Raw genomic sequence first — 13,552 nt, forward strand, 5'->3', positions numbered from 1 at the left:
TAACCAAATTTAAGGTTTCAAATACGGCATCAAACCGTTCTCTGTCAACCAAACCTGAGCCTTTTCATTCCAGTTAGTATTGTTCAGACTGCGTGGACTCGGGTGAGGCATGCATTTTAGCTGAAAAACGCTGGGATCCAAAAAATTTTGTTTAACTAGTGCTTTAACGCGATCCTCAGTATATCGGCCCACCGAAATAATAATTTTAGGATGGAACAACTCCAGAGCTTCTTTAAGATATTGAACGCAAACTTCCTGCAAACGGTTTTTAGACGGCCCCTAAACGTTGAAGCATTTGGTAACACAAATTGAGTAAATGTTTTGTTCAAATTTTACCTTCAAATCAGCCGGTGTAATGTTTCGGCCGGTAGCATGAAAAAATGCCAACGGACAAATGTTGTAAACAAAACAGTTTTTAAAAAACTTCTCCGGTTCTCCACACAGTATTTGGTACAGACCCCACCAGCGTTGACCACTCTGTTCAGCACGGGTACAGCTTAAACCATCCACTGGACGAGAATGGAGTTCGGGAATGGGTTTTAAAATTTGTCCACGCAGCTGCATCCAGTCTCGCACAGCGGGAACATATCCGAAAGGAACCTGTTGACAGTTCAAAATTGAATATTATTGCATTGCTTGAAAGCAAATCTTAAAGCTATAACCCCGGTTTGACACATCCCCCAAGGTCCCGGATTCATGCCGAGAAATAGCACCGGCTTAGGATTATCCAAATATTTCTGCATATAGGCTGTATGCAATTCAGCCGCATATTCGATTGGATTGTACGTAACGGCAACGTCCGCTGGTAAAGTAACTTGTTTCAAAGCTTCACACAATTGTAGTTCTAATTGATAGACCTTTTGCCAAAGGGGTGGCTGCAACAGAGCCGACTCAGTTGCCGGCAACATTGGCGGCTGTTTACAACCATCGGGATTTGATAAACAAAGTTGCGGCTTTGATTCGGCATTGAATGATTTGAGTGCAAACTCAGACGAATGTTTTTCTTCCGGTTTATCGTCCAACTTTAGTTTTTTGCGCAACATTTTTGTTGAAAATTACCTGCTCAGGTTACACACAGAAGTTAGAAAATTGAATAGAAGGTGGACAAACACAGTACACCTGACCAGAGTGAATAGATCATTGCACACGAAAAATAACCTCACTTTTCTGACACTTCCCACGGGTTTGTTTACAGAGTGTTCCGTTCACTTTTTATGTGATAGTAGTGAAAATGAATAATACGAGTACGGAAAAGATGGACAAACTCTCCGCCTATGTGAATTCATTACTGTGATCTTTTGGTTTATTCTTGAAAACGCAATTTTTAACAATTGTCTTAAGACACATCCGCATTTTTTTTTTTTTTTCTTTCTCGCTGTTTGGCGCAGACCGTTCAGTCCATATCAGCCAAGTCTTGTTGTGACAACTTTGAGTCACTGTATATATTCGACAGATTCGACAGGTAATGAAAATTCTTTTATTTCAGTAGCGGGTGGCGAAGTAGTTGGAGTGTCAAATCTATTCTTTATTTATATGCAAACTTTAATCTCGTTGATGAATTCGGCTAGTTGTTTGATCTCGTCTTCTTGGTTATTGGATAGTACTGTAATTAGGTCTTTATTTTTATCAATTATTGGATATTTTTTCCTAACAATATTGTATTTACGGCAGTGGTATAGAATGTGAATAACGTTTTCCGTTACATTACAGAGATCGCATTGGTCATTTGGTGTCAGTTTCCATTTAAAAAGTCGGTCTTTAGTGGCTGTATGTCCTGTTCGTAACCTTGATAACGTGATTATGTAATTTGTGGGTAAGTTAATTTGGTAGAACCATGGTTTCCGTTTAATGTCTTTCATTATTGTATAGTGGTAAATTCCCTTTTCCTCAGAGATATTTTTGTATCTTTGGTTCCATATGCAATATAATTCATTTTTTAAAATCAGTGTTGTGTCGTCTTTAGTTACTGGAAATTTGTCTATTGTTTGTCTGGTTGTTCCTTTTTTGGCTGCATAATCAGCCCTGTCATTGCCTATTAATTTAATATGCCCTGGTATCCACTGTATGATTACTTTTTCAATTTGTGAGTTGCCGGTTTTTTTAAAAATATCACTGATAATGTAGTTATCTGAACTTGATGTATTTTTGATGAGTTCTGCCGCGCTTTTGGAATCGGTAAGTATGACTGCATTAGTAATGTTTGCTTTTATTAAATGGTCTATTGCTTTTGATATTGCTATCAATTCTGCGTTCATAATTGTTATTTGACTTTTCAGTCTTCCACTGTACGAAGTTTTTTCTTGTGTTATATATATTCCATAGCCTGTTTTTTCTTCGATCTTTGATCCATCAGTATATATACTATACATTCCCGCATACGTTGTATTAAGCAGTTCGTGTACCATTTGTCTTTGTGTATTAGTATTAACTTTAGTTTTAGTTAGTCCTTCAATTTCTGAGTTTACTTTGATTCTGGTATTTTTCTGGAGTTCAACAAATTTACCCATTTGAAGTATGTGGTAATTATTCAAGTTAGTGATTCTTTCAATAAAAGAGGTGTTTTTTGGTATTTCTTCGCAAAGTAGAATTTCGTGTAGTATGTCAATTATGGGCGTATTCTGGTGAAAGAAGGCTTTCACAATTTCTTTGAAAGCCAGATATTCAGCTCTATCTTTTAGAGGTAGTTCACCTGATTCAGCTAGTATAACGTGGTTTGGGGTTGATTTCAAGTACCTCATTGCGATCCTTATATATAAGTGTTGTACCGTTTCTAGTTTAGCAAAGGTCGATTTAGAGGTAGCTGCAATAACTGTCAGTCCATAATCTAAGTGGGGTTGTATAATAAATTTTGATATTTTCATCATAGTTTTTGGATGTACTCCATTCTTCTTTTTGCCTAGCATTTTAAGTATGTTAATTTTACTTTTGCATTTACCAACTGTTGTTTCAATATGTTTGTTGTAGTTTAATTTATAGTCTATGTTTACTCCAAGAAATTTATGGTATGGCTTATTTTCGATTAGGTGGTTGTTAATTGAGATGTTGGTAGTGGGTTGAAATTTATTAGTGAAGACCATTGTTGCACATTTATCTGGATTAATTGCCATTTTCAATAATTGAAAATAACTGTCTATTTGTGACAAAAAGCAATTCATTTCTTGATAGGCTAGTTGTAAATTTGTACTCCTAATTAAAACTGTGAAATCGTCTGCAAACTGTATGAGTATTCTTTTACCGTTGGTTAATGAATGAATGTTTTTAGTATACAAATTGAATAAGATGGGGGAGAGTGGACAGCCTTGAGGTAAACCTTTGTTGGTTGATCTAGTGATTGTTGTTCCGTTATTCATTTCGAGAATTATGTTTCGTTGTTTTAGGTAATAGTATATCCAGTTGACTATTACAGATGGAATATTGTTTTCTTTTAGATTTTGTAACAGTATGTTTAAATCAACATTGTCAAAGGCCTTCGATAAGTCAAGAAATGTTGCAACAATTACTTCGCCTTCTCTTTTGGAGTGGTGAACATGTGAAATAAGTGTATTGACACAATTAATGGAGGAGATCTTCTTTCTAAAACCAAATGAGTATATAGGAATGAGCTTTGTTCTTTCTAAATAGTCTGATAATCTACATTTTACTGCAAAGTTTATTAGTTTCAGTATGACACTAAGCATGGATAATGGTCGGTAAGATGTTGTTAGGTTGGGGTTTTTTGCTGGTTTTAATGTAGGTATAAGTTTGATGTTTCTCCATTCGTCTGGAATTGATCCATTGTTTACTACAGTGTTAATAATTTCAACAATTTTTATAGTTAGATTAGTATTTATATTTTTGAGAATATAAAAGGATATACCGTCTATTCCTGGTGAAGAGTGATCTTTCTTTGAATGTATTAGTTTATGGATTTCTTCAAATGTAATTTCAATTGTTTGTGTTGTTTCAGTCGGTCTAAATTGAATTAGGTCAATATTTTGAGGGAAGTTATTGTCAATGAACTCGTTAGCCATCTGGTCATCGTTCAGTAACAATAAATTGTTTTTTGACGGAAAGCCTCCGCTGATTCTTTTAACGGTATTCCAAAGTTGTTTCTGATCCATTTCCGGATTTATTGTGTCTACAAGTTTATTCCAGCTGATTCTAGATTGTTTACGGATCATTTGTTTAAGCTTTGCTCTAGATTTTCTGAATTGCAGGTAGTTTTCAACTGTTTGGTTTCTAAAGTAAGCAGAGGTATTTGTTTTTTGTTTTCCATTGTTGATGGATTTCTGCAGTCCACCATGGTTTGGGAACATGTTTCTTATTTTTAATTGTATATTTACATCTATCTATTTTTTGTGTTAAGAGTGGTAGTATGTCATGTTGTGTTCTTATTATGTGTGGTGGGATTTCATTTATTTTTTCTATTGCTTTTGTTTTATTTAGGTATATAGTACGTGTTTCAAATTTTGCGGCCGTGTTCTGAATTTCAAATTGTATTAGTTTATGGTTGCTACATATTTCCTCGTTGATTACTTTCCAGTCTACTTTGTGAGATATATCTTTTGATATGAGAGTAAGATCAATTGCTGACGGAATTGTGTTAGGCGCTTTGATAAGTGTTGGACAACCGTCATTCATGATTACAAATTCTGTGTTCTCTATAAGTTTTTCAATCAGTTCTCCTCTGGGACAGTTAGAATGAGATGGGTTCCAGATTCAATTGTGTGCATTGAAGTCTCCGGCCAAAACGGTTGGTAAGTTGGATTTTTCTATAATCTCTAATAATTTAATTAATGGTTCTTTGATGTTTTGATTTCTAATAGGGGAAGGTGGTATGTAAATAGATATAATCAATAGTTCTTTCTCTGTATTTAGGGTCTTGATTGCTATTGTTTCTAATGGGCTTAGTTTTGGGAGCACGAAATCGTCAAATATCCGCATTTTTATTCGAGCCGAAAATTTTTCTATGTAAATAAACCCGCGAAAACTGTCAAATCTCTTTCTTCTTCTTGTTTTGTGACGTCATCGTGCAATGATCTATAGGAATAGATAGAGTGGCGCAGATAGGGACGTTGCGATACCACCGATACTAATACAGAATCGATCCTTCTGCTTCCGATACTCGGATATTTGGTATCGATGTTTTACCAGCGATACTTCATCAATATCGATACACACCACTCAGTATCGAAAAGACTCAAGACAACCCTGTAAAGAAGAACGAACTGCCATTTTGATGCATCGTATGCATGCATGCCATCTCATCGGCAATGCCAATTTAACAGAAATTTCTGTAGATTAACCTAAGGGAACGATCCTTTTCTACGGTCATGCAGAATCGAAGGTAAAATCTACAGAGCCATGCAAGCGGGGCTTTTCGAAAACAGGATCAATTATTAAGGAAAAGCGTAGTCGACTTTTGACTAAGTTTCTGCAGAAGCTGGTGTTTCTAGATTCAGTAAATTTATAGGCCATTTTACGAACTGACAGGTGTCACGTATTCTGCTGTTGATGATGTTGCTTTTACGTGCGTTATGTCAGCGGTTCCGAGCTTTCTGTCAAAATTTCATTCATAGATTGAGTTCAGAAACGTCTCGTAAAATGGTCTATATAAATGGTTTAATTGAATTAAATGTTTTATCTTGAGGAATAAATAATAAAAAAATATGACTTATATTTTGAATGAACTGGTATCGCACAACGATACATTTAGGTATCGATACGTTAGCCTCGATACTATCGGAATATCAGTACCTGCTCTCGATACTGGTATCGATCCTAAGTATCGATGTTTAATGGTATCGCAACGTCCCTAGGCGCAGAGAGAAATTCAGTCAAAACAGCAACACGGTTTTTTTATGTATCCAACAAAATATTTTTCTGGCAGCCCCTTTTTGCGCAAGTTTCAGTTCAACGGTGTGTTGTTATTGTCAGAGTGAATAGATAGTTATTGTATTTAAATTTGAAACAAGTTCGTTTGATAGAGATAGATAAAATGAAGTGCGTTTTGTGTAATAACAAAAATCAAAAAACAGTAAGGAATGTGAGTTTTTTTCGGTTCCCGAAGAATCCGATTGTGAGGAAACAGTGGATGGTTTTTTGTTGTCTCCCAGCAGACTATTTCATTGACGAAAACACCCGACTTTGCAGTGTAAGTAAATTAGAAAATAATTACAAGTGATGAATAAATAGTTTTTTTTGTCATTCTGAACAGCTTCACTTCAATTACGAGCAAGACCTGTACGTGGCCACAGCCGGCGGGAGGCTAAGAGCTATGCCGGGTGTGCTCCCGGTTTTCCAAATTGTGCCGGATTTCAGTGAAACAAACCAGGACGATTGCATGGTAGAGGTTTGTTTTACTTTATGTGTGTTTTGTTTTTTGACTAAAGTTAATCCTATATTGTAGCCTTCTTGCGACGGTGAAACTATTGCTGCTGCTGAGACTTCTGCTGTTGCTGGGACTAATAAGCGGGAACTGGCGTCAAGCTAGGTACCAAAAACCAGGTACCAAAAACCGGTTCGCAGTTATACGTGGCGGAAATAAAACTGAAAGAACGCAAAACTACCGCAGCGACATCTATTAAAGACTAGATGAACCTGAACCGGTACACAGACTCGGTGGAGTTACTTAAAAAAAGTTGTATGAAAAGTGAAAAATACCATTGATGGCACTATGCTCAATTCGTTCCATATGTCTTGCCCCATCATCATGTGAAATCTTAAGTTTTGCCTTAGGGTCTGACTTGAGTTGTGGAACTTTTAAGTTGAACATATCTAACCGGTACACAGACTCGGTGGAGTTACTTAAAAAAAGTTGTATGAAAAGTGAAAAATACCATTGATGGCACTATGCTCAATTCGTTCCATATGTCTTGTCCCATCATCATGTGAAATCTTAAGTTTGGCCTTAGGGTCTGACTCGAGTTGTGGAACTTTTAAGTTGAACATATCTAACCGGTACACAGACTCGGTGGAGTTACTTAAAAAAAGTTGTATGAAAAGTGAAAAATACCATTGATGGCACTGTGCTCAATTCGTTCCATATGTCTTGCCCCATCATCATGTGAAATCTTAAGTTTGGCATTAGGGTCTGACTCGAGTTGTGGAACTTTTAAGTTGAACATATCTAACCGGTACACAGACTCGGTGGAGTTACTTAAAAAAAGTTGTATGAAAAGTGAAAAATACCATTGATGGCACTATGCTCAATTCGTTCCATATGTCTTGCCCCATCATCATGTGAAATCTTAAGCTTGGCATTAGGGTCTGACTCGAGTTGTGGAACTTTTAAGTTGTACATATCTAACTGGTACACAGACTCGGTAGAGTTACTTAAAAAAAGTTGTATGAAAAGTGAAAAATACCATTGATGGCACTATGCTCAATTCGTTCCATATGTCTTGCCCCATCATCATGTGAAATCTTAAGTTTGGCCTTAGGGTCTGACTCGAGTTGTGGAACTTTTAAGTTGAACATATCTAACCGGTACACAGACTCGGTGGAGTTACTTAAAAAAAGTTGTATGAAAAGTGAAAAATACCATTGATGGCACTATGCTCAATTCGTTCCATATGTCTTGCCCCATCATCATGTGAAATCTTAAGTTTGGCCTTAGGGTCTGACTTGAGTTGTGGAACTTTTAAGTTGAACATATCTAACCGGTACACAGACTCGGTGGAGTTACTTAAAAAAAGTTGTATGAAAAGTGAAAAATACCATTGATGGCACTATGCTCAATTCGTTCCATATGTCTTGTCCCATCATCATGTGAAATCTTAAGTTTGGCCTTAGGGTCTGACTCGAGTTGTGGAACTTTTAAGTTGAACATATCTAACCGGTACACAGACTCGGTGGAGTTACTTAAAAAAAGTTGTATGAAAAGTGAAAAATACCATTGATGGCACTATGCTCAATTCGTTCCATATGTCTTGCCCCATCATCATGTGAAATCTTAAGTTTGGCCTTAGGGTCTGACTCGAGTTGTGGAACTTTTAAGTTGAACATATCTAACCGGTACACAGACTCGGTGGAGTTACTTAAAAAAAGTTGTATGAAAAGTGAAAAATACCATTGATGGCACTATGCTCAATTCGTTCCATATGTCTTGCCCCATCATCATGTGAAATCTTAAGTTTGGCCTTAGGGTCTGACTTGAGTTGTGGAACTTTTAAGTTGAACATATCTAACCGGTACACAGACTCGGTGGAGTTACTTAAAAAAAGTTGTATGAAAAGTGAAAAATACCATTGATGGCACTGTGCTCAATTCGTTCCATATGTCTTGCCCCATCATCATGTGAAATCTTAAGTTTGGCATTAGGGTCTGACTCGAGTTGTGGAACTTTTAAGTTGAACATATCTAACCGGTACACAGACTCGGTGGAGTTACTTAAAAAAAGTTGTATGAAAAGTGAAAAATACCATTGATGGCACTATGCTCAATTCGTTCCATATGTCTTGCCCCATCATCATGTGAAATCTTAAGTTTGGCCTTAGGGTCTGACTCGAGTTGTGGAACTTTTAAGTTGAACATATCTAACCGGTACACAGACTCGGTGGAGTTACTTAAAAAAAGTTGTATGAAAAGTGAAAAATACCATTGATGGCACTATGCTCAATTCGTTCCATATGTCTTGCCCCATCATCATGTGAAATCTTAAGTTTGGCATTAGGGTCTGACTCGAGTTGTGGAACTTTTAAGTTGAACATATCTAACTGGTACACAGACTCGGTAGAGTTACTTAAAAAAATTGTATGAAAAGTGAAAAATACCTTTGATGGCACTATGCTCAATTCGTTCCATATGCCTTGCCCCATCATCATGTGAAATCTTAAGTTTGGCATTAGGGTCTGACTCGAGTTGTGGAACTTTTAAGTTGAACATATCTAACTGGTACACAGACTCGGTGGAGTTACTTAAAAAAAGTTGTATGAAAAGTGAAAAATACCATTGATGGCACTATACTCAATTCGTTCCATATGTCTTGTCCCATCATCATGTGAAATCTTAAGTTTGGCCTTAGGGTCTGACTCGAGTTGTGGAACTTTTAAGTTGAACATATCTAACCGGTACACAGACTCGGTGGAGTTACTTAAAAAAAGTTGTACGAAAAGTGAAAAATACCATTGATGGCACTATGCTCAATTCGTTCCATATGTCTTGCCCCATCATCATGTGAAATCTTAAGCTTGGCATTAGGGTCTGACTCGAGTTGTGGAACTTTTAAGTTGTACATATCTAACCGGTACACAGACTCGGTAGAGTTACTTAAAAAAAGTTGTAGGAAAAGTGAAAAATACCATTGATGGCACTATGCTCAATTCGTTCCATATGTCTTGCCCCATCATCATGTGAAATCTTAAGTTTGGCCTTAGGGTCTGACTCGAGTTGTGGAACTTTTAAGTTGAACATATCTAACCGGTACACAGACTCGGTGGAGTTACTTAAAAAAAGTTGTATGAAAAGTGAAAAATACCATTGATGGCACTATGCTCAATTCGTTCCATATGTCTTGCCCCATCATCATGTGAAATCTTAAGTTTGGCCTTAGGGTCTGACTCGAGTTGTGGAACTTTTAAGTTGAACATATCTAACCGGTACACAGACTCGGTGGAGTTACTTAAAAAAAGTTGTATTAAAAGTGAAAAATACCATTGATGGCACTATGCTCAATTCGTTCCATATGTCTTGCCCCATCATCATGTGAAATCTTAAGTTTGGCATTAGGGTCTGACTCGAGTTGTGGAACTTTTAAGTTGAACATATCTAACTGGTACACAGACTCGGTAGAGTTACTTAAAAAAAATTGTATGAAAAGTAAAAAATACCATTGATGGCACTATGCTCAATTCGTTCCATATGCCTTGCCCCATCATCATGTGAAATCTTAAGTTTGGCATTAGGGTCTGACTCGAGTTGTGGAACTTTTAAGTTGAACATATCTAACCGGTACACAGACTCGGTGGAGTTACTTAAAAAAAGTTGTATGAAAAGTGGAAAATACCATTGATGGCACTATGCTCAATTCGTTCCATATGTCTTGCCCCATCATCATGTGAAATCTTAAGTTTGGCCTTAGGGTCTGACTTGAGTTGTGGAACTTTTAAGTTGAACATATCTAACCGGTACACAGACTCGGTGGAGTTACCTCAAAAAAGTTGTATGAAAAGTGAAAAATACCATTGATGGCACTATGCTCAATTCGTTCCATATGTCTTGTTCCATCATCATGTGAAATCTTAAGTTTGGCCTTAGGGTCTGACTCGAGTTGTGGAACTTTTAAGTTGAACATATCTAACCGGTACACAGACTCGGTGGAGTTACTTAAAAAAAGTTGTATGAAAAGTGAAAAATACCATTGATGGCACTGTGCTCAATTCGTTCCATATGTCTTGCCCCATCATCATGTGAAATCTTAAGTTTGGCATTAGGGTCTGACTCGAGTTGTGGAACTTTTAAGTTGAACATATCTAACCGGTACACAGACTCGGTGGAGTTACTTAAAAAAAGTTGTATGAAAAGTGAAAAATACCATTGATGGCACTATGCTCAATTCGTTCCATATGTCTTGCCCCATCATCATGTGAAATCTTAAGTTTGGCCTTAGGGTCTGACTCGAGTTGTGGAACTTTTAAGTTGAACATATCTAACTGGTACACAGACTCGGTGGAGTTACTTAAAAAAAATTGTATGAAAAGTGAAAAATACCTTTGATGGCACTATGCTCAATTCGTTCCATATGCCTTGCCCCATCATCATGTGAAATCTTAAGTTTGGCATTAGGGTCTGACTCGAGTTGTGGAACTTTTAAGTTGAACATATCTAACCGGTACACAGACTCGGTAGAGTTACTTAAAAAAAGTTGTATGAAAAGTGAAAAATACCTTTGATGGCACTATGCTCAATTCGTTCCATATGTCTTGCCCCATCATCATGTGAAATCTTAAGTTTGGCCTTAGGGTCTGACTCGAGTTGTGGAACTTTTAAGTTGAACATATCTAACCGGTACACAGACTCGGTGGAGTTACTTAAAAAAAGTTGTATGAAAAGTGAAAAATACCATTGATGGCACTATGCTCAATTCGTTCCATATGTCTTGCCCCATCATCATGTGAAATCTTAAGTTTGGCCTTAGGGTCTGACTTGAGTTGTGGAACTTTTAAGTTGAACATATCTAACCGGTACACAGACTCGGTGGAGTTACTTAAAAAAAGTTGTATGAAAAGTGAAAAATACCATTGATGGCACTGTGCTCAATTCGTTCCATATGTCTTGCCCCATCATCATGTGAAATCTTAAGTTTGGCATTAGGGTCTGACTCGAGCTGTGGAACTTTTAAGTTGAACATATCTAACTGGTACACAGACTCGGTAGAGTTACTTAAAAAAAGTTGTATGAAAAGTGAAAAATACCTTTGATGGCACTATGCTCAATTCGTTCCATATGTCTTGCCCCATCATCATGTGAAATCTTAAGTTTGGCCTTAGGGTCTGACCCGAGTTGTGGAACTTTTAAGTTGAACATATCTAACCGGTACACAGACTCGGTGGAGTTACTTAAAAAAAGTTGTATGAAAAGTGAAAAATACCATTGATGGCACTATGCTCAATTCGTTCCATATGCCTTGCCCCATCATCATGTGAAATCTTAAGTTTGGCCTTAGGGTCTGACTCGAGTTGTGGAACTTTTAAGTTGAACATATCTAACTGGTACACAGACTCGGTAGAGTTACTTAAAAAAAGTTGTATGAAAAGTGAAAAATACCTTTGATGGCACTATGCTCAATTCGTTCCATATGCCTTGCCCCATCATCATGTGAAATCTTAAGTTTGGCCTTAGGGTCTGACCCGAGTTGTGGAACTTTTAAGTTGAACATATCTAACCGGTACACAGACTCGGTGGAGTTACTTAAAAAAAGTTGTAGGAAAAGTGAAAAATACCATTGATGGCACTATGCTCAATTCGTTCCATATGTCTTGCCCCATCATCATGTGAAATCTTAAGTTTGGCCTTAGGGTCTGACTCGAGTTGTGGAACTTTTAAGTTGAACATATCTAACCGGTACACAGACTCGGTAGAGTTACTTAAAAAAAGTTGTATGAAAAGTGAAAAATACCTTTGATGGCACTATGCTCAATTCGTTCCATATGCCTTGCCCCATCATCATGTGAAATCTTAAGTTTGGCATTAGGGTCTGACTCGAGTTGTGGAACTTTTAAGTTGAACATATCTAACCGGTACACAGACTCGGTAGAGTTACTTAAAAAAAGGTTGTATGAAAAGTGAAAAATACCGTTGATGGCACTATGCTCAATTCGTTCCATATGTCCTGCCCCATCATCATGTGAAATCTTAAGTTTGGCATTAGGGTCTGACTCGAGTTGTGGAACTTTTAAGTTGAACATATCTAACCGGTACACAGACATGGCAGAGTTACTTAAAAAAAGTTGTATGAAAAGTGAAAAATACCATTGATGGCACTATGCTCAATTCGTTCCATATGTCTTGCCCCATCATCATGTGAAATTTCAAGTTTGGCCTTAGGGTCTGACTCGAGTTGTGGAACTTTTAAGTTGAACATATTTAACCGGTACCCAGATTTCACTGAGTTATTTAAAAAAAGTTGTATGAAATGTGGAAAATACAAAAGGCAACGTGTGCGTTTTGTCAGTGAAATTTTGGAAATGCTCTTGGTGAGGTATGAAACATAAAAAATATATCACAAAACTGTACCAGAAAGTTGGTAAACAGGTCTAACGAAAATTATCGATTACAAAAAACTTCGGCTGCTGTCTTAATAAAACTCTGTTTAAAAACCAAACTACATATGTTGTCAGATGCATCTGTTATTGTAATGTGAAACGAGATTGTGGTTATTTTCCATACAATTTTAAGGTAGGGTTTGGTACTCTAGGCACGCGCCGGTGAAGCAAACATTCGATCAACGTTTAATGCGCGTAATGTTTATAAATAAAAGAAAATTGATTTGCAAAATAAAAGGTGGTCACGATCACGAACACGTTCCGATTCACCTTAAGAAAATTCAATCCTAAATTCCACCACTAAAGCAATTGCTATTGAATTTTCTTATCCTTTTCACCAGATAGCGTCAGCGTATATGAATGTTATCAACATTTTCCACGATTTTCGATACAGAAAGTTCCATCACTAAAACTTTTATCGGTGGAGTCTCTTATTCTTTCCACCAGGTTGCGCCTGTTTATATTAATGCTTTCGACTGATACTTGCAGCGAAAAGAGATGGTCAGAAATAGAGGAATTAGGGGCATAATAGTCACACGAAATGAGTACCCATGCGTTTTACAAATTAATAATATTACCGTCTATCTTCTAACTTACAACTGCTGATAAGCCAATGATGCTGTCTGCATAAACTTATCTTGCTTGCAGCTATTTATTGAAATGAGAAAAAGTCGTCACAATTTTTTTAAATCAGCACATTAAACAGCTGACTGCGAAAACTGTGTGTGATAAACAGAAGGTCGAGCAGAATGTAGCACCAAGGCTTTGCTTTGCTCAAAATCAAAATCGTTAAAAATCTGTCCACCTGT

At 37.0% G+C, this 13,552-nt stretch overlaps 1 protein-coding gene across 3 annotated transcripts; it reads right to left on the reverse strand.

The window, feature by feature from the left end:
• Positions 1-9: 9 nt before the first annotated feature.
• On the reverse strand, positions 10-1,354 carry LOC129729434 (single-strand selective monofunctional uracil-DNA glycosylase). Of its 3 annotated transcripts, none has more exons than XM_055688016.1 (4): positions 1,164-1,354; positions 663-1,059; positions 337-600; positions 10-279 (listed from the first exon to the last, which is right to left on the reverse strand). In XM_055688016.1, the coding sequence occupies exons 2-4, from the start codon at positions 1,041-1,043 to the stop codon at positions 10-12; spliced, it is 915 nt and encodes a 304-aa protein (XP_055543991.1). In that variant the 5' UTR covers positions 1,044-1,059; positions 1,164-1,354. The 3 variants fall into 3 exon arrangements, with proteins under 3 accessions (XP_055543991.1, XP_055543983.1, XP_055543975.1); XM_055688008.1 differs by having other exon boundaries at positions 1,120-1,354; XM_055688000.1 differs by having other exon boundaries at positions 663-1,352.
• Positions 1,355-13,552: the final 12,198 nt, after the last annotated feature.

The sequence above is a fragment of the Wyeomyia smithii genome, chromosome 1 (assembly GCF_029784165.1).
Source record: "Wyeomyia smithii strain HCP4-BCI-WySm-NY-G18 chromosome 1, ASM2978416v1, whole genome shotgun sequence".
Taxonomy (NCBI): Eukaryota; Metazoa; Arthropoda; class Insecta; order Diptera; family Culicidae; genus Wyeomyia; species Wyeomyia smithii.

Bases quoted from the DNA above. Each gene is read 5' to 3' on its own strand.
- LOC129729434 (XM_055688016.1), bottom strand. From the start codon at position 1,043: ATGTTGCGCAAAAAACTAAAGTTGGACGATAAACCGGAAGAAAAACAT. The intron at 601-662 runs GTTATAGCTTTA...AACTGTCAACAG, and splicing joins GGGGGATGTGTCAAACCGGG to GTTCCTTTCGGATATGTTCC. The intron at 280-336 runs GTAAAATTTGAA...TTCAACGTTTAG, and splicing joins TTACACCGGCTGATTTGAAG to GGGCCGTCTAAAAACCGTTT.